General features: G+C 44.0%; 1 protein-coding gene across 3 annotated transcripts in view; it reads left to right on the forward strand.

The window, feature by feature from the left end:
- TMEM260 (transmembrane protein 260) overlaps positions 1 to 24,226 on the forward strand; it is a 35,194-nt gene extending 10,968 nt beyond the window's left edge. For 2 of the 3 annotated variants that reach the window (XM_065685059.1, XM_065685060.1), the window contains exons 4-16: positions 7,509 to 7,686; positions 10,492 to 10,605; positions 12,564 to 12,743; positions 15,168 to 15,208; positions 15,580 to 15,663; positions 16,033 to 16,150; positions 16,321 to 16,493; positions 18,147 to 18,318; positions 19,991 to 20,139; positions 20,948 to 21,124; positions 22,038 to 22,091; positions 22,513 to 22,603; positions 23,681 to 24,226. In XM_065685059.1, coding sequence (XP_065541131.1) covers positions 7,509 to 7,686; positions 10,492 to 10,605; positions 12,564 to 12,743; positions 15,168 to 15,208; positions 15,580 to 15,663; positions 16,033 to 16,150; positions 16,321 to 16,493; positions 18,147 to 18,318; positions 19,991 to 20,139; positions 20,948 to 21,124; positions 22,038 to 22,091; positions 22,513 to 22,603; positions 23,681 to 23,953 — 1,804 coding nt within the window. In that variant the 3' untranslated portion in view covers positions 23,954 to 24,226. Of the gene's footprint in view, positions 1 to 779; positions 851 to 7,508; positions 7,687 to 10,491; positions 10,606 to 12,563; positions 12,744 to 15,167; positions 15,209 to 15,579; positions 15,664 to 16,032; positions 16,151 to 16,320; positions 16,494 to 18,146; positions 18,319 to 19,990; positions 20,140 to 20,947; positions 21,125 to 22,037; positions 22,092 to 22,512; positions 22,604 to 23,680 lie in introns of all 3 variants that reach the window. The other variant, XM_065685061.1, reaches the window with a different exon arrangement.
- The last annotated feature ends 2,106 nt before the right edge of the window (positions 24,227 to 26,332 follow it).

Raw genomic sequence — 26,332 nt, forward strand, 5'->3', positions numbered from 1 at the left:
CAGAATGTGCGGAAGTCACAGACTTTCTTGATTTACTCTGCTTTTCCCAGAAAGCTCCATTGTTCCCTTCCCTAAGTCCCATCAACCCTTTGTAGCAGAATATCACAGCGGCGGCAGATAGCTTGAAATATATAAATGCTATCATAGCTCTGATTAATAGTGGCGCTTATGAGTCAAGTCTGATAACGGAGCAGCTCTCCACTCAATTTCAGATACCGCTAATGGAATCTGTCTCCTGCAATTGTAATGTGAGAAGGGCTAATTTGCCATGGAGCTTGGAGCTGTCACCAGCCGGGGATTGGGGGGTCAGATGGGAGCTGCCAGGTTTTTGCCCTGCAGCTTGTATCTCTCGCTTTGAATAGCGCAGCCCCCTGCCTGCCAGGGAGCTGATAGGCCGCCGGGGGGTTTATGCCACTCCGTACAATAGCGAAGGGCTGCATGGGCTGACTTGGTAATTGTGAAGCCAGCTCATTTTTATTTTATTTTATATTTTATTCTATTTTTTCCTTTTTTTTTTTTTTTTTTTCTGCAGCTGCATAATTTCTAATAAGGGGTTTTAACAAATGTCAGATTAGGAAAAGTTTCTGCAATTACAAAAAAAATAAAAAAACTTATAAAACATTTAAATAGCTAAAGTCAGTTCCTACTGAGGGTTGGGGTTTTTTGGCTGCTGGAAGTAGGCACTGGTTATTACAGGCACCCGGGATAAAGGCGTACCTATTTTCTAAGGATTGTGAATCAAATAATGGGTCTAACTAATATATCCTTTCTGCTTGCAGTGACACAGGGAGAGAAGTTCTCATTTTTTAATGGCTGGAAGCACAGTTTTTACAACTCACCATTTAAAAAGGTGTGAGTACGCAGTGATACTTATTACAGCAGCGCAGCAGTTTATGCATTTTATCAATCTGTCATGAGTTGTTCCACTCGTTGAACTGCTTTGGAATAGCTTGACAGGGAGGCATTGAATTTAATTACCAGACTTTATTGGGAAGAGGCTGCTGCAGGCAGGCTCTGCTCTGACGTGGCGGTGGTGGGAATCCAGGAGCGTGCAAGGTTTGAGGTTGGGAAGGCCTGTTCCTCATTCTCCTGCTGAGCCCTCACAGGGGGGGCTCTTCCTATCTCTGGTGTTCAAACCTACTAAGGTCCCTAGTGCCATCCCAGGGCACCTTGCTGCAGGGGCAGCTTGATTCTCGCAGCAAGAGGACACAAGAGGTGGCATGCAGGATGCCTTCTGCACATCTTGGTGACATTCACAGGCCCGTATTTACCAATGGGACAGGCTCACTCAATAGTGACCTACAAAGGTGGTGTCATTACTGGACATGTCCATTCCAGCAGGATATATGCAAGTGGGTGCAACCAGCTCCCCTTAGCCAAAATCCTCACTAGTTCATGACTCCTTAACCAGGCTGAACCATCCCCTCTTGAAGTTATGGTGTTTCGTTAAAATAACTAAAAGGTGAAAAAGGTGAGTAAGTCATGTCAGTCCCTAGTTGGATGTGAGAGTGTATCGAGCAGAAGTGACATTTAGTGCATGTAGTGAGCGGTGAGGATGCTGCCTGCTCACTCCCACCCCAAGGCATTGCAGGTCCTTGGGAATGCTGAAGTTGTGTGATACTGAAGTCCTGTTTGACATGAAGGTCCTGCCCATTTGCTTGGTTTCTGTTCTTTCCTCAGAGCCTTGAAGACTCAACTGGGACCAGTGAGCCAAGCTATGCTCACTCTCCTACCTCCTCCTCCAGCTCTGGGAGCGGAGGCTGCATGCAGGGCTTCAGTGGCTATTCAGCTCTAGGTCCTTGAGGAAGAATAAAATCTGGTTTGCTATTCCTCGTAGTACCTGTACCGTGTCAGGCTCTTCAGTGCTGACAGTAAGAGAAACCCCCTTTTGTCCACTGAGTGTGACTAGGAGGCAGGCAAACCTAGAGGAATTGAGGTTTTGGGGGATAATTGTTATTACTTAGGTCCTAAACTCACGTTTGGATTTTTGTGTTTTATTTTTTAAATAGTTATTCTATTTCTCCACTAATCCACATGCACACTTAAAATTTATCTGTAGAAAGCTGTTGAGTCTTCTGAGTCCCATTCTTTTTAAGTGTACATCAAAAATCTGGTGTTTTTTATAGATCAAGTAAGTGAAACCTCTTAAGCTAAATTCAAAGTGTTATATCTTTAATGCACTAGGCTGTTACACCATGAAATAAAAATACATTGAAGGAATACATCTTTGCTACTGCAAAGTGAAGCTCCAGCATGGCAGAAGCAGAAGTTGTTGGTTATGTCCCTGGAGCCTGTGCACGTGCTCCCTAGCAGCCAACATCAGGGTCATTATCTGCAGGTGCAGGGAGAGACTTAAATTAAAAGACTCCATTAGTTAGTATATTAGAGGAGATTTTAAATAGCAGGAGAGTTTTTTCTTATTTGACTGACTAAAAATAAAAGATGTGAGTCTGAGATCAGCTACCATTAAAGTTTTTGAGAGAAGAGAGGGCAGAAATAACCAGCTTATTTCACTAGGTACAGATAGGTGTTTCCAGTGTTTAATGCATCAGCTTCAAATATAAAAAGTTCCATTTATCATACTACTTTAAATGCAATATTTGATGCACTGGACTCATAATGAAAACATCCTAACTAAATTCCAATTTCAAGCCATTTTTAGCTTTATACTGAGAATTTAATAAGTTTTTGCAAATTATTAAATATAAAAAGTCTGCATGATTTTCTAAATAAAAAGTAAAAATGCTGATCAAGTTATCTGTTGTTAAATACATATAGATATAACCTGTGCTCTGGGCTAACGGATAGTTTTACCAGACTTAAGGAGAGGATAAATTCTAGATTGCAAACTGATGTGTTTTAGTGATTTAGTGTGGTTTAGTGTGCCTGCCCATGGCAGGGGGGTTGGAACTAGATGATCTTAAGGTCCTTTCCAACCCTAACTATTCTATGATTCTATGATTGCCAGCAATGATAAGGTAAAAACTGTAATTGCAAAACCAGATTAAAATACCTAATTTCAGTTTTCCTGATCATTGCTGTAAACTCTTAATAAAAACCTGCAGCTAAAATATTTCTGATTAAGGCGAGTTTGAACTGCTTGTGTCTTTGGAGCTCAGGCCCAGCCACACATTTTTCTGCTTGGGTGTCTGAGAAGGAAAGCAAAATAATATTTATTTTTTTTTTCAGTCTTTTCCTGTTATGTTTAGGGGTGCCATAGGAAAATATTCCTCACAAAGGACTGTGTGGCCTCTCCTTTGCTGACTGTTTCTATCCCTTCTGAGTGCATTTTAAGATGATGGGAATTTCTGCTTATGTTCAAAAGTTGGCTGACTGATAGTAAGGGACCTTCTTTCCACTTGTGTTGTCTTGATAAAGTGTTCCACATGCTTTGAGCAGATCTTGTCCCAGACTAATGATTTTGCAAACAAGCTGTTCCCTTGGTTTGTATTTTAAGATAAACAAGCCTGCAGGGCAGCTTTTATTCAAGCTCGGTGCTTCAGTCCTCAAAGTGGGCCTGCTGGTGGTAGCTGTAATACCCTGGGAGAAGTTAGGAAGACTTTCCCATTGTTGCATTGGCTGCAATTATTTTCTTCTTTCATGAGCTGATTTCTGCATCCTGAAGCTGTTCCGACGGCAGGGTACTACTTTGAATGCTTTCTTCTAGGTGACCCCACTTTCCCAGGATCCTCCCTCCACCGGACAGAGCCGTATAGCAGGGTTTTACCAACCTTTTGCTCTTCGTAAAGCCTCTGTTTTTGAGGGAGTCACTGCAGAGTAGCTTTGTGCCTACACTGTACTGACAGATGAACACTGGATGGTTATTACCACTGCCATGGCTTCATTGTTGGCAACCCCTTGATCCTCTTGTTCCAGTCATCTGCTGTTTCTCATACCAGTTCCAAGACTGAAGGGAGCATGCTATCCTTCCTGCTTCCCAGAAGCAATGGAATAAAGCCCTCCTAGATGTTGTAGTATAGATGAAGTGTTATAGGAGGCTAACCTCTGTTGTCCATGCCTGAGTTGCTTTGTCCTCTCCTTGGACTGTGTACGTTTGGGGCCATCTTGGTGCTAAGGCAAGAGAGATGCATCACGGTGTGACTGCTGGAGAAGTCCAAGAGGCTGCCAGATATCAGAGTTCAGTAGTGCATGGAGATCCTCATGTCAATCAAAATGAGCAGTATAACCGTGTTAGCGCAGCGGCAAGGCAGGGTTGATTTAATTTAGCCACAGCATGACACTGACGTAGTTGCGTAAGATTCATTTCTTCTCGTGCTGCCAGTGTTACTTTACACTGTGAGTTGTTGCATTGGATGAACCTGATGGATGTGGGGGTTTTTTTGCCAGCTGATCTTCATCCTTATCTGGATATGCCTTCTCTGATCACTTCGAAGAGTGTTTCTTTCTGAACCAGCAAACTCATTCATAAACTCATCATTTCTGTTGCTGGTTGCAGAATCTACAAAAATCTCTTGGTCTCCAGCTTGTATTTCCCAAAGCTACTGTCTTGATGTTCTTCAAGAATGCAGCACATTTCCATTTGGTTATTTAACATCTAGGATACTTGTAGGAGCTTAATGCTCCATGCATGCAACATGCTTTAACAAAGTAAGCTTAGCAGCCTGGCTTTCCCACAAGTTTCACAGGAAACTAAAGGCAGTGCCAGCTCTGTTGACAAACAGATCTGTGGGCTGTTCTTGGTGCTGGATCCTGACCCTGCACTGCTCGGGGAGTGGAGGTGTCCTCTCTCCCCCATAGCTGGGATAAGGCTTTAAGCTTTGGGTTTAGTAGCTTTTGCTTAAGCCTTATTTCATAGAACTTGAATTGCAGGTTTGAGACATTTTTATTGAGAGGATGGGATTTCTTTCATCTTATTTGAACCCTAATGATACGGTACGGTCTTTTCTGGGAAAGACAAGGAGAACTGGTAAATGATTGGGATGTTTGCCTAAAATGCTGATTTTCATCTGAAGGTTTTTGGAAAGGTTGCTTTACCTTTTTTTACCTTATTTCCTTGCAAGAATTTCAAAGGGATTTACAAAGTTGTTTCTTTATAACTAAAAGTTCATGCTGCCTAAAAGGGTTTTAGTCAAAACTTGGGGATGTTGTGTAGTGGGGTTTGTGTGTCAGGGGATCTCTTGGTTTTTAAATACACATGGCCATGCTGCCCTTTCCTGCTTTTTTTTTTAATTTAGGAGCAGAAACCACTTCTGACTTAATTCCTGCAAACTCCATTGCATCTTTGCTTTTTCCTGCTCAGGTGCCACATCTTTCTCATAACAGAGAGGAGGAGAGCACAATCAGAGCTCTTGAGGCTGAGAACCTTGCCAGACAGATCAAATGTGTCCCATCTCTCCCTTGGAGGATATGGACTCAGGGCTGGCTTGGTGGCAAAAACAATGGAGCAGCATTCATGCCTGCAAATACCTTTTCTATAGGCAATTGTGTGGGTTTTGAAACATTACGTTAATGCAGTGCGGGTCAGGTCTTGCCATGGAGAATTTTGTGCCAAATACCTCGACCTGTGTTGAACCACAGTGAAGTTTAGAGGTTGGAAGAGTCCCCCATGGTGGCATGCGTCAGTGAGCACAATGGTAGATTCTAGTGGTTTGCCTGATTTCCTGCAGAAGAGGTTCCACATCACCTTTCTTCAAAAGCTTATAGGGTACTTTGCAGACACAGATTTGGTCTGAAACATTTCCACCTTCTGTCAGTTGGGAATTTTCAGACTTACTTTCCCCTTAAGCTGATTTTTCAAGACACCTTCCTACCATCTAGATGCTGAAGCTCTATGTCATTCTGTGCTTGTCTCACTCTGGCCTTGGACACTTGAGCGTTGTTTTCTTTTTTTCCAGTGTTAACTGAACAGCATTACTTCTTGCCCTCTAGCTACCTTCTCCTGCAGCTGCACATCTCAAAATGCTTTACAAAGGAGATAAAAATCCTTAGTCCCATTTTTCAGATGCCTGGGGCAGCAGCAGTGGTGTGGCTTGCCCCAGACTGTCTGATATCAGGCAGAAGGATGAATAGAGACATAGTCTTCCTGAGTCCTTATCCCAGTCCTCTTCTCCCCATGACCCCTGCTTCCCATTTTTAATGAATTAAAAATTCCTGTTCTGACTGCACAAGTCCTTTTTTTGACATCTACAGAAATAGGTTGGTTGTACTGAGGTCATTTTGGGAAGGTGGAAAGAAAGTATATCCAGTGAGAGGAGCCCTTGCTGGAGAGTGCTCTGCAAGCAGCTCCCTTATCTCTGTAGGGCCTGAAGGTTTTGTTTCTTTGGTTGCTGTTTATCTCAGAGTTACGTGAAGAATCCGATAAGTAAGTCCTATGTGAACATCCACTCTCTGATCACTAATGGGCAGAACAATCCACCTGGGGACTTTGTCTGTGCTAGAGGATATGGCCAGTATTTAGGAGCAAATTACACATGTAGCTTGATGAAGTTGGCTGGTTTATAATTTTCAGTTTAAACCTGCTGGAAATGTTAGGTCTAAATGGAAGTGAGTGTGCCTGGGTACTAGAACTAGAAAAAAATACCCAATTTGCGCTATAGAGCCTAGCTTAGTTTTACAGTTGGATAGTGAATTTCTGGAGAGGAGCTTTGACCATAGCCACAGCTATTTCTATCTTCGGATAACGCTTAATTGAGCTGGTTCTGGTGCCCTACGAGGCATCTTTTCAGGGTGACTTCCTGAAGGGGAGACCTTCCAAACAGGCAGAGCCAGGATTCAGAATGGGCATAATAGGTTTCCTGGGCTAAGTCCCACCTTGTGGGCTCCCTGTGCCAGCTGCAGCATCCAGCCAAGTTTGGCAAGTGGCTCTCTGGGGAGTGTGTGCCCTAATCCCATCCAGGGGTCACAGAGGTGCCCAGCTTTCACAGCCATCCCAATGGCAGAAGCTTCACCTGCTCCTCTGCTTCCTCCTGCTTGCTGGAGCTGACACCCATTTTCCCTGTGTGTGACCCCGGCAGGCACCTCTCCCTGCTGGAACTATAGGTATCACAATCCTCACCCACCCCTGAGACACTAAATACCCCCGTAGGACAGCTCTGCTAATGCTGTCCATCATGAATAGCTCTAATCCATTCTTTATTCATCGCCTTGATGAATTTAAGGCTGCACCCTTGCTGGCATCAAATCCAGCAGAGAGTATCCCATTATAGGCGTGACTCCCTGGCTCGGCATACCATGACCCTCTGGGCCATCACTCGTCGAGGTTTCTGAACCAAATTCAAAGTTTTCATGGCATTTGTGGAGGAAGCTGACTCTTTAGTGTTGGGTAGCTTACAAATAGAGAGGTTGGCTAATGCCTCCTCTTCCTAATTGCAATTCTTTGCAAAGAAATTATTAGGAAGATATTAACCATATAATGTTTTGGCAGGGTGTTGGGTGACAGTCTTCATTTCTGCTTCTATGGTATGTTTTAAAAAAAGAAATTTAAAAAAAGGACAATAAAGTAGGCTTTTTTGTTGGAAAAGAAGATTTCATGTTATCTGTGTTTGCAGGCTTTCTGGCTCATATGCTGGAGGAATCCTTGCTGCGGGGGTGTTTTCATTTTCTCGTCTAACATGGCAGTGGTCCATCACAGCAGAGGTTTTTAGCTTAAACAATCTGTTTGTGGGGCTGCTGATGGCTCTCACCGCTCATTTTGAAGAGGCATCCACCGCAAGAGAGAGATCAAAGGTAAAACATCTCAAGCAAAGTGAATAATTCTTTTTTTTTTTTTTAATTAGTTGTCACATGTCTGTTTAACGTCCTGTTTATTTAATGCTCAGTTAGTTCTATTTAAATAAAAAAGGCCAAATTTTGGGACTAGTTTCAGCACCTGTGCTGGGTGGTGTCTATCTGTGACCTACCTGGCTGTTCAGAAGTGCCAAATACTGTAAAACCTACCCGCTTGGCTTAAGGGTTGAGCTGGGACCTGTTGAGTGGGTTTGGGATTGGTTCATGTAACACACACAGGTTGGAAACAGGAAAATCAAAATTGCTTTCATCTAAATGTTTTAATGCAAAGTTTGATTTCCTGCATCAAAGACTCAAACTAGGCCGTGGGTGTTCAAATGTTTGTTTTCAGAACTGATTTTTCTGGGAGGAGATGAATAGATATATTTTACAGAAAACTTCATGCAGTCAGAAACCCAGGTTTCTGCTGAAAAACAGAAATGACCAACTTTTCAATGAGTTCTTCTTTTGAAATTTAATGTGCCCCTAAAATAATGGCATTATTAAATACAGAGACTTTAAATTTCGTGCTGTATTCTCTATTTTACTAACAGGCTACACAACCAAATGACATTCTTACTCAGCAGTCTTGTTCTTTCGACTTTTCTTTGCCTGAGCATCTGATCTCTTCTCCTTCGACAGGCTTGCCCGCTGTGACTCCTGTAAATTGTGTAAATGAAAGGATTTTTGTCGGGCTAGGCTAGAATTTCAGGACTCCACAGTGGTATTTTACTCAGCCTTGTGAGTTCTCAAAGACCATGTTTAATGGGTGGTTGTAGGGACCTTGTTTCACCACTGGATGTTTTTTATTTTCTGGCGAGTACTGTCCCAAGAACCTGAACTCCATGGAGATGGAAATGGGCATTTTCCAGTCTGCTCCCATGTTTCATATGCCCAGTTTCCCATGGGATTTTCAGATGAGATTTTCAGAAGCAGGTAAGGAGCTTGTTTAAATGTTTTTTAAGTGTCTGGCATCCCACGCCCTGAAGAATCCAGGCTGCCAACATCAAGCTTACAGTGCTTTTCAGAAGTCAGATGGTCATGCAGATATCTTCAAGTATGTGCTTAGAGTCTGTCACTAGACTTGAAAAATTGCTGAGGTTGTTCTGAGTCCTGCAGGGCAGCTCTGAAGCCCACTAATGTTTTTATGAAGTTATGGCAGGTGTTTCCACAGCAGGGCAGCATCCGACATTGAAGGCTGTGCAGTTGTTAAAAATTACAAGGTGATCTCATCAACATGCTAAGGCAAGTGTTTGCATCTCACACACCATCCTCACCAGTGACTGAAGTAAGCAGGGGCGATGCTGTGATGATAGATGGAAGTGCCATCCTCCTTGGGATGACTGGGGAGATGAGGATGAGTTGGCAGCTCTGGTCCAATAATGTCTGTGGGACTCGGGTGGCTTTTTCCCCACCAAGGAGCTGCCCTGTGCATGAATTCAGGTTGTAACATGGACCAAGCGGCCAGTGACTGTGGAGGAGGAGGCAAATTCAGAGGAGGAGCAGTGGCCAGAGGTGTATGTGGCACTGACCCAAGCTTTCTATATGGAGTTGCTCTTGTAGCTTTGTCTTCCTCCTGTGAATGAAGAGGACTCAGCACTGGTCTTGTGGTGGGACAGAGCAGAGCATGTGGCAGAATGGGGCAGAGAGAGGCTTTCCTTAGCATCAGCCAGGGATGGCCATGGTACCAATAATGAACCTGTGAATAATCTTCAATGAGTATCAGAAATACCCTGCACTGTGTTGCACAGTTTGGATATAATACCTGTTTTATCAGAAAACCCTTTCAGAGGCACTTGAAGATCATAGAATGGCTTGCATTGGAAGGGACCTTAATGATCATCTTGTTCAACCCTCCTGCCATGGGTCACGATACTTTCAATAGACCAGGTTGTTCCAAGCCCCATCCAACCTTGGACACTGCAGGGATGGGGCAGCCACAGCTTCTCTGGGCACCCTGTGCAAGAGCCTCAGCACCCTCACAGGGAGGAATTTTTTCCTAATATCCAATCTAAATCTTCCCTCTGTCAGGTTAAAGTCATTCCCCCTTGTCCTGTCACTACAGGCCCATGTCAAAAGTCCCTCTCCAGGTTTCCTGTAGCCCCTTTAGTGCTGGAAGCTGTTCTAAGGTTTTTCTGGAGCCTTTTCTTCTCCAGGCTGAATAACTCCAGCCTATCTCCATAGGAGAAATGCTCCAGCTCTCTGAGCATCTTCATGCTCTTCTCTGGTCTCGCTCTAATATGAGCTTTTAGACTGATGAGGTTTATCACATTTAATTCTGTTTGCTAAGAAAGTTTGTATAGACCTGACTTCAGCCATCTGTGCCTGAAGAAGGGGAAAAAGTTGTTCATATTTCATTAAATGACATCTCTGTACATAATGGCATTATTTTAGTGTATGGCTTCTGAAAAAAACAAATTGCCTCATTCAGAGTTAACTGCTGTGCAGCAGGGGGTCAGGAGTCGAACCCCATTGCATTTTTATGATGGGAGGGTGCTGTATAGCATCTCTGTGTACGTGGAGACATAACTGTTCAGCTGGACAACTCTTAAAGAATGTTTTCTGTTAAACACATGAGATGTCCCTGCAAATAACAAAAGCCTATACTGTCTGTGTTATGATTGACCAGTGCTCACTGGTACACTCGCTTTTCTCCTGTGAGGGTGCTGTGGGCTGTACTGAAGCTGTTTTGGTCTCTGAATATTTTTGCAAACTATAAAGAGTAATTGTGAATGTGATGGGTTGTTGTTTTTTTTCTTCTTTCAGATCTCTAAATTTGGTGCCTTTTGCTGTGGGCTCAGTTTGTGCAATCAGCACACGATAGTGCTTTATATCGCTTGTATTGTGCCTTGGGTTCTCTCACAGCTTTTCAGGAAGATGGTATGTATTTTGGTGACATATACCTCTATTTTTGTAAGGGAGTGAGTAGTTCTTCTTTCCAAGCAGTTGTGTTGTTCTATGTTGATGTGCAAACAGGGACAGTCATGGGTCTGTCTAAACTAGTCAGTCGACCTACTGAAGTTACAGTCTCTCTGTCTCATACCAGTGCCACTGATCACAGTTTAGGGGATTTGCTCACACCAGCAATCTGTAACCTGCTTGTGTCTCCTGTCACAGGAGTGGTCTGCCCCAGCTGCTTGCAAACACCCAGTGAGCAACCACAAGACCAATACTTGGAGCTAAGAACTGCTCAGCATGTAGGAAATAAGAGCATGTCCAAACAGGAAAGCAGACAAATATCTGTCGATGAGAAGTCATAGGCATGTGCAGTCTGTGTGCGCTGCTTCTCCTAGCTGCTGGCAGTGGCTTTCTCATGCCACCAACTCATCTGGATATGAGTTTCTGTATGTTGGTTCCCTGCTGGTAACAAACAAAAGCCATGTCCACTTGTTGCAGAGCATCTTGTGACTGGTGTTGATAACTGAAGATGCAGCCAGAATAAGCAACACAGCAAGAAGGGTGCAGAGGCTTTGTCTCTAGGGGAGCTCCTCTTCAGCATGTTGTTGGGATGTGCCAGGCTTGGTGGCCTCCAGCTCTAATGCAGCCAAGACTTGAGAGTCCTAGAAGAGATTAGCTCTCAGGTGAAGAGTACCTGGCTCATGCCAGCTGGAGAAGACCAAAGGAAAACTGACCTTTGGCGAAACAGTGAGCCTCTGATGCAGTCAAATACATGCCTTTCATCTCGTACCAGAGGTCCTGCTCTCAAGTTATACAGGGTGTAACTATGTCTGGAGTGAAGCATGCAAGCTGTAGGAGAAAAGATGCAGCTCAGACAAGCTTGATCAAAAATCTCTTCAGTGTCTCCAGCAGACCTTGTTCTGACTATGTATTTCCTCTAACAGTGGAGACTCACTTCTGCAATATATTTGTGTTCTTTGAACAGAGCTTCTTTTTTGTTCTTGGGTTTTTTTCTTGAACCATGGAGGTCTAGAGAGACCTCTGTGATTTCCAGCAAGGACAGTCCTGTGCCAGTGTAACATTCCTGGGAAATACTTTAGGCAGCCCAGTGCCTGCTGTGGAAAACCACCTAATAAGACGGATAATGGATAGAAAACAGTGACTTTTTAAGTAAAAAAAGAGCCAGCTTTCTTCTGAAGGAACTCTGGCCATCACCGTTATGAAGCTACTTTTTCTGCTCTGTAGATCATCGCTCTGAATGGTGCCTCTTCCACATAACCCCAACTGCTGAAGAAGTGCTTTGATTGACAGGGCAGTGGCTAATGATAAAGCAAGCGTGCAATATTCTAGGGTGGGATTTTCCAAAGCACTTAAAGGAGTTAGGCATAGAAGTCCCTTTGAAAGTCTTGTCTTCCTGACCCCTTAGGCAGTCTTGAAAATCCCACCCCAAAAGTTGGCCTATCCAATTTAGCCAGTGTAATCGTGATAAAGTAAATGGCAAAACTGACTCCTGATGATGGTGATGATGTGTGTAGTTGAACTAGAGCAACATTTTTTTTTTTGCCAGATGGAATACCAGCCAACTCTTAATCGCTGCAAAGTGGGTTATCTCAGCCTTGCAGTGCTTCAGCCATCTATGCATGTCATGCCATGATTTAAATGTGAAAGATGCAATGAGTATGATACTCATGAGTCCTAGCTAATATTATTTGCTTCACTTAAATTTCACCCTGCCATGCAAAGGAGATCAGTTTGATGCAGTTTCCTAGTAATCCACAAAATCGTAAGGTTTAACATAGCATTTTGTAGGGACTTACTACAAATTGAGAGATCAGCTCTGTGTAAATATATTTGATGTTTTTTCTTTATCTGTTCTTGAAGTTCCAGCATGATTAAACTAAAATAAACATTGTTATGCAATATGACATATTTTGGTGCAGGAATTGTCCCTAGGCCATTTGCTGAAGTTGGGTTTATGCTTCTTGGCTGGTTTGCTGCCTTATCTCTATCTGCCGGCTTCGTCCTACCTCAATCAAGCCCGCTGGACATGGGGAGACCAGACGACTTTTCAAGGATTTTTGACCCACTTTCTCAGGGAAGAATATGGGACATTCAATCTGGTAAATAAGGGTCATTTTCTAAATTACTTGCTTTTAGGTTAGGCAATAGCAGAACCTTTATATTTAGGATGATTAATGACTTGAAGGGTAAAAAATGGAAAATGTTTTCTTTTTACAAATTTATTTCTGATTTTTGACCTTCTGATATGTCAGGTTTTCTGGGAATGGATGAAAAAGCCATTCCCAGGTGGAATGGGAATTCCCATTCCCAAATGGATGGAAAAAATTCTGGGAATATGGGAAAATAATTGTCTGTGCCTTCATGGGGTGAGCTGTATTATTTACCGTGAGCTTTACAGGAGTCTCATATTTTTAGGTCCTTAAAGAGCAGACTGTGCTAGAGGAAGATGGTGACATCAGTTTTGTCTTTTTCGTGTTTTGAGACAAATAATTGTCCTTTTTTATTATTTTATTTGAAACTCAGCTACTTTAACAAGCAGTTTTCATTGCTGTACTTTTAAAAAAATTGTGCTTACTAATATTGAATTTGAATGGTAGGTTTGAGGGGTCTCAGAAACCTCTGATTTATTGACAGGTCTGTGCCCTTGCCAAAGGAGGGATATATTGCATGGTTGCTTGCAGAGCATAGAGTCAATATCTACCTCCTCCAGCCCCGCCGGAGATGTTTGGCTCTGGCTATCCAGGTGCCCAGCACCTGTTCTGTCCTTCCTGTATCAGAAATGTCAGTGCAGAGGGCTGGGAGAAAAAAAGAGAAAAAATACACTGTTTTCGTACTGTGTCACACCTTGGGGTCCTGAAGCCCCACAACCTCAGAAATTGAGCCCCTGCATTCAGCCAATGTGACACATCCAGTACCATTGCTGTTCCATTACAGCCTTCTCGGAGAGTTGGGTGGCTGTAGGTTGTGAGGCAAAAGACTTGATAATTCCCACTGCTGCTACCTTAATCTTCCAAAACTCCTGCAGAGATAAAATCCACTCTCTGAAGGACTTCTGAGTTTTCCTCTGTTGTCCTGTTCCCAGCCATCTTCTGAGAATGGGACTCCATTGGGCAGAGCAATAATACCAAGGCATGCAAATCCCTTAACTCCTTTCTCCATCAAATGTGATGAATTCAAGTTGATGTTCAGGAGGCTTAGGGATGATGGACTGCGTGTAATCCTATACCACAAATCACATTTACGATGAACTGTCTGAAGCAGGACCAGTAAGTGCAGCAAATTGCAGGCGTTTGGTCCCAATGCCAGTTGGGCTGATGCCAGAGGCCTGTCTGGATGGGCAGACAGCCCTTGTGTCCCATGGCTCCATTTTAAGGGCAAGCAGGGTCATAAAAAAACAAACCGGAGAGGTCTTGGGAGAGGGCTCCACCTATAAGCCAAGGATCAGAAATGTCGCCTCCTGCAACGTATGTGTCTGGGGCCAGAAGCCATCAGCCTCCAGCAAGGTGAGGCTTTGCAAGAAACAGAGGGTGCTTCAGGAGCTGTGGGCTGGCTCTCCATTCTCTTTCATTTTTATTTTTAAATTAAATTTTAAATGCAATTAACTATTGCATTTTTATTTGGATTAAATATTCCTTCCAGACCTCCTGTATCCATTTAAGTTATATTGTACCAGGTAGCCACCACTTTTCCAACAACCACCTAGGAAGGTAATTCCTCACCTCCACTGAATGTCTTCTTTCCTAGACCTGTGCCATGGATTGCAGGTGTCTGCAATGAAAATTCTCATATATCTCATACAAATCTCACTCTGCTCTGCCTCTGTCAGGGCAGAGGAGATATGAGTAAGTCTGGTAAGCAAGTAGGAGTTGAAGGCCACGTGCTTGTCTCAGGCTGTGGGGAGATGTCCCAGAAAATAATTACACCATGCAGATAAAGGATGAGAATAAATGGCCTCAAGTTGCACCAGGGGGTCTTTAGATCAGATATCAGGAAAAACATCTTCACCAAGAGGGTTGTCAAGCATTGGAAGAGGCTGCCCAGGGAAGCGGTGGAGTCACCGTCCGTGGAGGTATTCAAAAGATGTGTAGATGTGGCACTTAGGGACATGGTTTAGTGGATTTGGCAGTATTAGGTTAACAGTTGGACTCAATGATCTTAAAGGTCTTTTCCAGTCTAAATGATTCTGTGATATAGTGGAGACCGTATGATGTGCTTGAGTCACAAGCTAATGGGCTGGTAGTGCCTTGAAAAAATGCTTATCCAGGTGGTAAAGCTGCACAGTGACATAAAGTAAAACAAGGACGTGGGAGGAAAATCTTGCAATGAAGGTTTGAGTAGAGTTTGCTGTCTTTTTGTTGTTTAAACAATTCCTGGTCCCTGTGACCACCTTGGGGTACCGCCTGAGGGGGTTTTGAGGAGCCCTGTGTGCTCAGCATACAGAAAACGAAGAGACTTTCCATTCCCCCAGTGATTCAGCAAGCAGCATGTGTGATTCTCATTGGTTTTCTCTCTTTTTAATCTAGGCCAAGTCTGAGACAGGATCCAGTATGAAAGAGATGCTGGCGTGAGTAAAATCTTGATTATGCCGTTTAGTGGAGAGAAACCTGTTGTCACTGCTGTGATTTTGGCCTAAGTGGCTCCTGTCCTGCCTTCCCTTTGCTTGGTGCAGAGCTGGGACCATGTGTGTCTGGCACAGGGACAGTGTGCATGTCTGTCTGTCTTCCCTATTGAAGGAAGATAGTTGGATCCGCCTTCCTGGTGATGTTTCATTCAAAATCCTGACATGTAAACTAAGCTTGTTCCTATTTCTGGTAGACTTAATCATATGCAGAATGGGAATATGTTGTTGTGCTTATTCCCTGCTGCTTTTGACACTTTAACTCAGTGCAAGGGGCAATTCGGGGATGATGCATATATGCACTAATTTCTCTTCAGTTTTCAGCTGGCACAGATGAAGTCAGAGCTCTCCCTTCCCGTCCTTGCCCTGGCGCTCGTGGCCTGTGTGAGCACAGCACTGCCGTAAGTTGGAGGAGAATATATGCTCCGATGTGCACTTTCTTACTGGTTCCACTGGCAGCTTTCTTTGGCTTTTTGCTGGTGCAAAAATTTCAGTGATTGGCTGTGGTCATCTGTTAATTAAGATCAAAATATCCCTGCTCCTGGTAGCCCTGTGGCTTTGGAGATGGCAAGCTTAAAAATCTTGAAATCCTGGTGGTTTTCTGCTTTGGAAACAGAAGTGTCACAAATTGCAAAGGTAAAGAAAGGCTCATCAGCTCCTTGTATTAAATGCATTTAGGTATGCAGAGAGAGTGGTTTTCAAGCACGTACAACTTTAGTCTCCTTTTTTATCGTGCCGTTACAGTGCTATTTATTATTTTTGTTTAATAGGACAAAGCAGCAGAAAACACCCGTGATCTGTCTCTTTGCTGGAATGCTCTGTCTTTATTCCCTCTTCTTCTCTTGGAGAGCAAATCTGGATATTACGAAACCTCTGTTTATGGGCGTGGTAAGTTGCACTCCAAAAACTGCTCTGGTGTGTTAATTTTTGGAAGAAGCCTTAAAACCACTTAACTGAGACATTGTCTTGAAGCTGCCTAAGGTGCAGAAATACAGCTGTTTATTCTGTTTCCTTATAGCTGAGGAAACAGAAAGTTTCTCTGGGATTTTGTGTCCTAGGTGGAGCGATTCTGGCTGCAGAGCAGTGCTGTGGTGGCTGTGCTAGCAGGGCTGGGGCTGGCCACACTTGCCTCAGTTGGAAGCACCATGCTGGAGAGCAGCCGTGTGCTGTTGTGGCTGGAGTGGCTTTCCGCTGTCACTCTTGTCACTTCCCAAGTCTGGGCAAATTACAGGTAACAAATCCTCTGGGCACATGTCTTGGTGCAGCCTTGTAGGGCTGTGGGGTGCCGAGTGGTTGGGGTGCTGCTGTAAACCCCCTGCTCCTGCTCCTGGGGTTTTTGTCCTTGTCTTGAAGTGGGAAAAGCGCTTTCACATCGTGTCTAAGCTTGCATGGTCATAGCCTACAGGACTCCCTTGTTTGATCTCCCTCAAAATCACCAGGCACCAGTTGCAGGCTGTATATGTATATGTAGGTTGAAGGAAGAAAACTGTAGATACATAATCTTCTAATGAAAAAACTTCGTAAGTCTGTGCTTTATTTCCTAGGGAGATTTGCAGAATTCATTTGACCTGAGCAGCACCTTCTCCTTCCTTTGCTTTGCTTCAGGTTTCCTTGCACCCTGGGCTTTTTCTTATGTTTTTTCCTTTTTGAAGAGTTTGATCTGTAGTGTAGATAAGGGCTTCCTTATCCCATAACCGTGCTGAACACTGCAGTGGTTTGGGAGCCAAGGAGGAGTGAAGTAGGGGTTAAGCAATTGTCGTGGTTTAAGCCCAGTCAGCCATGCAGCTCGCTCACTCCATACCCCCTTCCCCACTTCCTCCCCCTGCTCTGGGAGGGATGGGGAGGAGAATCGAAAGAATGTAACTCCCACAGGCTGAGATAAGAACAGTCCAGTAACTAAGGTACAACACAAACTGCTACTGCTACCACCAATGATAATAATGATAAGGGAAATAACAAGGGAAGAGAACAGAACTGCTCACCACCCGCCAACCGATAGCCAGCCGGACCCAAGCAGTGTTCTCACCCTTCCGGGTAACTGCCCCCAGTTTATATAGCGGGCATGACATGCTATGGTATGGAATACCTCTTTGATTAGTTAGGGTCAGGTGTCCTGTCTTTGCTTCCTCCCGGCCTCCCCTCCTCCCTGGCAGAGCATGAGGCTCAGAAAGTCCTTGGTCAGAGTAAACATTACTGAGCAGCAACTAAAACCATTGGTGTTACCAGTGCTGTTCCCGGGCTGAAAGTCAAAACCACAGCACTGCACCAGCTACTGAGAAGGAGAAAAAAATTACTGCTACTGCTGAACCCAGGACACCAACAAAGTGTAGACATCGTACCCAGGAATCCTTCCTTTGCACAAATCTTTTCCCAAAGGCTGGTGTGTAGGTGAGACAATCATAGTTCACATCCTGAGTGGAGTCATGGAGTGTCCTTTTCTTGGGCCTGTACCTGGAATGTGTACATTCACAAAACTGTGTAACAAAAAGGATCTAATCTCAGGTAATCTAAATCTACTTCTGCCTGATGCTACAAAAACTTATTTTTTTAATGCTAAATTAGAAGCATTAAAAGGATGGGTATCACCTTCTAGCATCATCTAGTAAGTCTAGGTTTAGCCCAAGGAAAAAGATCGTAATTAAGGGGAAAGTGTGCAGTGAGTGTATTTTGATAAAACTGTAGTGGCTCATTGTTTATGGGCAACTGTCATTTAAATGCTTCATTTCTATATTTCATTTTCTCTGCAAAGAGAGATGATGCTTTTCAGCTAGATCTGAGCAGTGTAGATTTCCCCTGTGGGTGCCTAGTGCATAAAATTGAGGGTATGTAAAGCCATTCAAATAGCTGTTTTTTAAGATACTATTTTTTTATCTGTTCTCTTAAGCACTTGTGATCAGAGCAACAACTATGTTGTTGATAAGTTTGCAAGGAATGTGCTGTCCTCAATGCCAACGGGTGCAGTGATCTTGCTAAGAGGAGACTTACCTGGGAATGCTCTTCGTTATATTCATTATTGTGAAGGGATGAGGCCAGATATCACCCTAGTGGACCAAGAGGTAGGTACAGAAAGTAATATTAAAAGAGGCAAAAGACAGATGTAAAAATAGGAAGCAGAAGTTCTCAACTTTTCTCCTTTCTTAATGCGAGGGTGTCTCTTCGTTCAAATAAAACTCATGAATACAGAAATAAGTAAAATGGCGCTTTTTAAAGGTTTGTAGGTAGCTCCGGGATGGAGCGTGGTGTGCAAGTCCCATTCAAGCCCAAGAAAGCCAACAAGGAGGCAATAGTGGGCAGGGAAAGGGGAAGCCCAAGTCCTTCACCATGGCAGATATGCAGATGTGGCACAGGGCTTATGTTTGCCTTGGTGAGGAAGCATTGTCCTGGCTGTTTTCTGCAGTGGGCCTGAAATACAGATGTTAGGGCAGCAGAAGGCTTCTGGGAGCAGCCTGGAGGGCAGCAGTTGCCTCATTGGCAATGCAGCTTTGGGATTTCTTTCAGGGACTTTACCATGCTGAGGCTCATTCGCTGTGTCCCCTCTGCTATCTTAGTTCCCCAAAGGTGGTTTTGCATATTTCTGCCTCTGTTTCCTATATTAAAACATAGGTGCTGTGTGTCCCTGGATGGTGTTTGTACTCTCTCTTTTTTTTTCCTGAGAAACAGAAGAAAAACCCCACTTACAGAAGACCCCTACACTTCCACTGCCATATCAGTTCTTGCACTTGGCTTTTCAACAGGGGTTTTCAACTTGTTGGGAAACCCAAAACCCAGTGCCTCATATTTAACCAAGCCAAAGCCCTCTTGTCTGTCTTAGCAGCAGTAGCTATTTCATGTTTTCTTATAGTTTTGCCCATGGTGAGGACCATGTGCTTCTGATCAGAAATCACTGGTGACCTAGTCTGATGGTGTGGTCCCAGGTCATCGCTGAAATGACAGGTGACTTTACTGAGCAAATAGAGTCACAGAATCATAGAATACCAGGTTGGAAGGGACCTCAAGAGTCATCTCGCCCAGCCTTCCTAGGAAAAACGTGACCTAGACTACATGCCCCAGCACCGTGGCCAGCTGAATCTTAACAGTATCCAGTACTGGGGAATCTACCGCTTCCCTGGGGAGATTATTCCAATGGCTGATTGTTCTCATTGAGAAAAATTTCCCTTTTATGTCCAACCAGAGTATCCCCAGGAGTAACTTGTACCCTCGTCTTTTCCCTGTGACCCCTTGTAAAAAGGAGTTTACATCTTCTTTGAAGCCACCCTTCAAATACTGAAACATGGTGATCAGGTCTCCTTGAGCCTTCTTTTCTCTAGGCTGAATAAACTGAGCCCTCTCAGCCTTTCTTCACACGGCTTCCCAGTTCTTGGATCATCTTTGTGGCCCTTCTCTGGACCCTCTCCAGCCTGTCAACATCTCTTTTTGTGTAGTGGGAACCAAAATGAACACAGTATTCCAGGTGTGGCCTGACAAGCACTGAGTAGATGGGACAATGACATCTTGTTGATGTAACCCAGCATCCTGCTAGATTTCTTTGCTGCAGCTGCACACTGTTCACTCCTATTGAGCTTGGTCTACCAGGACGCCCAGGTCCCTTTCCATAGAGGTGCTTCCTAGCCAGGTAGATCCTGGCTTGTCATTACTTCTGCAGAAACCATTTCTTCTGCCATTTCTTCTGGATGTAAAAATGGATGAAAACTTTGGTACTTGTTTTAATTATAATATTTTTGCTGATAGATGATGACTTATGAATGGTATTTACCCAAGCTGGCAAAGCATTTACCTGGCATTTATTTTCCTGGGAACCGGTGGAATCCTGTGGAAGGAGTATTACCTGATGGGACACTTGCTTTTAATCTCCATCGTTTCCTCAAAGTAAATAAGCAGTAAGCATTTCTTTCATATGTAACAGCTTTCCTAAAATCTTCCGCCTTTTTTTTTCTTGAAATTGTTTATAGAACAGCTTGGTATTGCATCCAAAAGACCAATTTTCTCCACTGACTTCCTCCCTGGTGGTGAGATTATTTTTGCAGTTAAAGCAAATATCTGTGCAGAGGTAACTCCATCCGGATATAATGTTGCATGTTGTTTTGAGGTTGGTTTGGGTTTTAGGAAGGAAAAATAAGAAGGTGATCAGAAGAGAGTATTTACTGATTATTTTTGTTGTTGTTGTTGATACAATTCATTACAAAAAAATGAGCTTTCCTGTCTACTCAAAATGATGGTGGTTGGAGAGCAAATTGCTGCTGCTTCTACTTTGTGAACGTTGTGGCCAACTGATTAGTATAGAATGAATGTATTCCAGGAATAATCGTCATAAAAATAGCTTAGTAAGAGTGGAGAAAGGATTCGTACTGCCATGAATAAGAATAGCATCTTTATTTAGACTAGCCAGGGTGAACCTTGCAAGTGTAGGTAGGCAGAAGAGCATTGCCAGGTGCTGTCAGGAAGAAACAGGCTTCTCCTATGGCTTCTGGTTGTTTGTGAAGTCCAGCATAGGGAAGGGGATGTGTCTTCTGTGCTAGCTGCACAAGGTGTGCAATGCCAGGTGGGGTATTTGCTTGCTGTTTTGCAGACTGACACAAAGACATACCCTTTTTGATGCGGTGTGTGTGGTTTGCTAAAGCGTGTGAGGTGGCCCATGGTCTCTGACATGGCTTCATGACTGCTCTCTCTGTTGTTCTTTTTTGGCAGTAAAGAAGTGTTTGTCTGCATAGGTCTTCATGAAGGTGACTCAACCTGGAGAAGGAGCTATTCACTTTGGCCATGGGGTACGTGTGAGAAGTTGGTTCCTTCCAATATTGTGTTCGACCCAGGAGAGTGGATTCGTCTTACAAGAAATCTCTATAACTGGACTGAAGACTATGGCAGGTATGAAGCAGAGGCAACTCTGCTCCTTCCTGCTCATCATTCTTCTGCCAGCAGCATAACCAGATCCTTTGCAATGTTAGAAAAATTAAACATTTGTAATAACCATAATGTTGTGTGTTCTGGAACATACAATGAATCTGCATGTGGTATTTTTATTAGTGTTAAAAATAGAGAGGACATTTCTAGTCAAGTATTGGGGCCAATTCCAATCATAGAATCATGGAATCATAGAATAGTTAGGGTTGGAAAGGACCTCAAGATCATCTAGTTCCAGCCCCCCTGCCATGGCCAGGGACACCTCACACTAAACCATCCCACACAAAGCTTCATCCAACCTGGCCTTGAACACTGCCAGGGGTGGAGCACTCACAACCTCCCTGGGCAACCCATTCCAGTGCCTCACCACCCTAACAGGAAAGAGTTTCCTCCTTATATCCAATTTAAACTTCCCCTGTTTAAGTTTTAACCCGTTACCCCTTGTCCTGTCACTACAGTCCCTGATGATGAGTCCCTCCCCAGCATCCCTATAGGCCCCCTTCAGGTACTGGAAGGCTGCTATTAGGTCCCCACGCAGCCTTTGATTAGGAGCCAAAAAAAAAAAAAAATGAGGACTTGGGACATTCAGTGCTTTAAATCTCATAGGTTGAACAGTGATGGATGGTAAAAAGTATTTCTCACTTTAAGGATAGCTAGGATGCTGCAAAACACCTGGTATATCAGGCTTCTTCTATGGAAAAGAAGGAATAAAGTTTTATGAATGACAGGATCAGTTGAATTCCCTGCCGTCAGAGCCATGGACTTCATGACAGGTCATTTTCTGCCTGGGAGGTCTGTAGCTGCCAAGTCGATTGTGTGGTGGATGAAACACAGTGGCTTAGATCTGATGGCTGAATTTTATTCTCATCCCATTTAGTTTCAAGCCTTCTTCCTGGGAAGCTGTTGCCAATGAGGAGATGTGGCAAGCCAGGTAATTCTCCTTTGCTCTCTTCCAACAGCTGGTGGGCAATGCCAACTCACTGGGATGTAAATACACGCCAAAGTGGGTAGCTTGATAGTGCATGGCCTTTTTGGATCTAAATGTGCCAAGCTTTAGAAGGAAAAGGTTGACAGAATGAGAAGAAGCATGCATGGCCTCCAGCAAGTCCTTCAGGAAAGTGGTGGTTTTGTTCACTGAAAGGTTCTGCTGGAAGTATCTTGAGGGAGCAAAAGGCAGTTGGGACATAAGGTGAAAAAATACATCATAGAGAGAAGTTTGTATCACTGCCAACTTAAACAGAAATGCTGGTGTACTGTCCCACGTGCGGGCATGTTGAAGATGTGTATAACCATGTAATGTGAGCTAGTTATGTTAAGCAGTTATTATATGGAAGTTTTGCTTCTTTTCTTAGGATGAAAACAGCTTTCTTTATATTTGAACTTGCTGAAACTGCCAGTGTCGCTGCAGAAATTAAATCACAACTTTACACATTTGCGTACACCGTAAGTTTTATATTCTGGCTATGAATGCTCCTTGCAGTCTCCATCCTTTTTTCCCCTCCCCTTTTTTTTAATTTCTGAGCTGCATAGAAATAGTGTGTTTCCATATAGGTCCTGTAATCTGCCTTCTCCTTGTTCATCCAAACTGGGAGCATAGCAGATTCAAAGAGATTTGTTCAGGGATTTTATCCATTCCTACTTGCCCCCTCGGTCACGGAGGATGCCAAAAGCCAACCAGTCAACACCCTGCTTTTACTATAAATATGTTGTCTGTGCTGGGCTTCAAACCCGTGCCAAGAGATTGCTTGTCCTGAAGTTCCCTCTTTGCACTGATCTCCTCTGTCATTACACAGTCACACATGTGAGCCAGGAGGTGTAAAATCTGACAGTCTTCTTGCTGCAAATTAATTCTGCTGCATTTAACACCAAAGAATAGCACCTATGAGCTGGTAAAGGTATCTCTGGTAATACTGGACTGCCCGAGATGCCAGCAGATGCACAAAATGATCAGTGTGTGTTAGCAGAGAGGAGGAGTGTTTCATACCCCAGTGAAGAGTCAACAAATAGTTTCCTTTCAACTCTTGCCCATTTCGCTGTGATTTTTTGCTGTTCCGAAAAGTCCTTGGGCATGTGCCTGCTGTTGAGTTTATGAATATTCCCACTCAAGTGAACAGACTGCCTAAGTTCTGTGGAAGACATCCTGATCTCCTGAAATACTGAGTAAATGTCTTTGCAGGCACGGCAATTAGATCTCTCTTTTTCCCCAGCCTGGTGTAATGCCTCTCTTGGGGAAGTGCATAATGTGCGGTGGGGTTATCATGATCATCTGTAATGTTTCAAAACAAACAGCTGCCGTAGGAAGGGAAACATTTCAGCCCTCCCTTGGATTTCTGATTCACGCTATCGCACATTGCATGGCAAACACAGAGTAAGTTACAGAAGCACTCCGACTCTGGAGCTGGACGTATAAATAGCATCTGTTCCTCTACAGACAGTTTTAAAGCACTGTTAAGAGCTGTTGGTCCCCTTCGTTCAATTAATTTGTCCCCCCTGGGCTTTTTTTTTTTGTCCCTTTAACAGTCGTACAAAGAAATTGTCAACTCTCATCCAAATCACCCAGTGAACTGGCACAAAAACTACGCCATCGCCTGCGAGAGGATGTTGCGTCTCCATCAGGTGGATGTGGATCCTGAAGTGTTGCTCTCTGACACTGTGAAACATTTCCTTCTGTACACTGAGAAAGCGGAGGATGATCCGCAGCGGCAGGATATTCTGCAGGCTGTGAAGCACCTGAAGAAAGAGCTGCAGGGGCTGAGGAAAATGAAAGAAGATGTGAGGCGGGGAGCTGGGTAGCACCTGGGCCTCCACCTGGGTGCTGAAGTGCCGAAATTTTGAAGTCAGGACTTAAAATCTGAATTAGGCCTTGACAACGTGAGAATGGTTTTAAAAAGCGCCAGAGGTGTCAGTGAAGAGGAAATCAAGTGTGATTGCTTCTGCAGGAACTGTTTGGTCTTTTGATTGCTGTTGCCAAATGAACTGTTTGTGTTGTTCTATGTGTGGGGAAAACAGCTTATCACTAAATAAATTACTCTCTTTCAAAAAGGAGAGTTTTCTTCTTAAAAGAAATCTGGAAGTCTGATGTACTGTGAAGCTTTCAATTTTTTAATGAATGTGGCATCTTTTGTAGATGCAAAATATGTATTTAGCCTTTAAGTGTTACTGAGCCATTTTTCTTTAGCTGTGCTCTGTAGGTGTGTTTTCATGCTTATGGGACAGTTTGGTTAGGTAGGCTTCCATCAGGACAAGTATGTGGGATGGTGCCCTTCATGGAAGCCTGATGGTTTGCTGTTTCAGATGTGCTTTGTCCCCTGGCTGTGCCTGTTGCCCAGGGGTGCTGCAGACCTGATGTCCTCGTGGCATGGGATGGTGTGTAGATACCAACTCAGCTCATTCTGCCTCCCTTGCTTTGCAGGAATGGTTATTTTTATTGCCCTGGGATTTTATGTTGTGATAGACTTTACTGCTCTAGTTTTCCATTAGTGAGAAATCAATTGTGTATTTTCCCTTGCAGAGCACTGTGACTCTAGACAGCAGTGGGCATTTCTGGTGCCTGCCTCCACCTGAGGCAGAGAGACTGTGATGCTGCCACCCTGCATGGGGACATAAGGCTCCCTTGGGATGCTGCACGCCCCAGAGCTCATGGTGTTTGTGCTGTGGCCTCTTCCTCTGCAAGCATGTACTGCTCGTTTACTCTGCCACTTCCTCACAGGTACTGGGGATGCTGCCAGAACTGCAATTTTAGAGTGTCAGGGGCTTTAACCAGAAGAATCAAGTGTGAGTCCATCCTGCTTTTTAATCTACCACAAAAGTCAAGCCACTTGGTTAACAAGAGCTCAGCTACTTATTTTCAACAAAAAAAAAAAAAAAAAAAGGCATAAAATAGCATGTTTTCCAAAATGTTGTCAAAGTGCAAGGTCCTACACCTGGGTCGGAGCAGTCCCAGGCACAGCTACGGGTTGGGCAGAGAAGAGATTCAGAGCGGCCCTGCGGAGAAGGACTTGGGGGTGCTGGTCGATGAGAAAATGAACATGAGCTGGCAGTGTGCGCTCGCAGCCCAGAAAGCCAACCGTATCCTGGGCTGCATCAAAAGGAGCGTGACCAGCAGGTCGAAGGAGATGATCCTGCCCCTCTGGTCTTGTGAGACCTCACCTGGAGTATTGTGTGCAGTTCTGGTGTCCTCAACATAAAAAGGACATGGAACTGCTGGAACAAGTCCAGAGGAGGCCACGAGAATGATCAGGGGACTGGAGCACCTCCCGTATGAAGACAGGCTGAGAAAGTTGGGGCTGTTCAGCGTGGAGAAGAGAAGGCTGCGTGGAGACCTCATAGCAGCCTTCCAGGACCTGAAGGGGGCCTATAGGGATGCTGGGGAGGGACTCTTCATCAGGGACTGTAGTGACAGGACAAGGGGTAACGGGTTAAAACTTAAACAGGGGAAGTTTAGATTGGATATAAGGAGGAAATTCTTTCCTGTTAGGGTGGTGAGGCACTGGAATGGGTTGCCCAGGGAGGTTGTGAGTGCTCCATCCCTGGCGGTGTTCAAGGCCAGGTTGGATGAAGCCTTGGGTGGGATGGTTTAATGTGAGGTGTCCCTGGCCATGGCAGGGGGGTTGGAACTAGATGATCTTGAGGTCTTTTCGAACCCTAACTATTCTATGATTCTATGATTCTATAACATATACTTCAAATGCTTAAAACAGATCCAAAACTTTAGTATTGTTATTGGAAGTTGTGTTCATGTAAATTTTCATCCTTTGTTCTGTGGTTACGTGAGATCTCAGCCCAGTGTTTTATAGCAGACAAATTGCTGCCAGGCCGGGATTTCATTTTAGGATTCATAGTAAAATTTAAGGAGAAGGAAGAAGCGCTTCTGTACGTGTCATGTTATCAAGTGGCACCTCTGGAAAGCTTCCTAGAGGCTTGGAGGAGCAAATTAGGATGTGTGCAGCAACAAGGGGTGTTGTATGTGGATGCTCTGTTGATCTGTAATTTGAGGTTCATGTAGTTGCAGATTTAGGCTCACGTGGATACTAACCCTAATAAATCCTTTTAAAAGTAGGCTGCTTCTGTTGTCTCCAAGTGCTGATTTTCCCAGACTGATTTTCATGGAATGCTGCCTGTATAAAGCTGAAGCTGCTGTCTAGGAGTCTCTAACTCCAGTTGCAAAATAAC

The sequence above is a fragment of the Lathamus discolor genome, chromosome 6, assembly GCF_037157495.1.
Source record: "Lathamus discolor isolate bLatDis1 chromosome 6, bLatDis1.hap1, whole genome shotgun sequence".
Taxonomy (NCBI): Eukaryota; Metazoa; Chordata; class Aves; order Psittaciformes; family Psittacidae; genus Lathamus; species Lathamus discolor.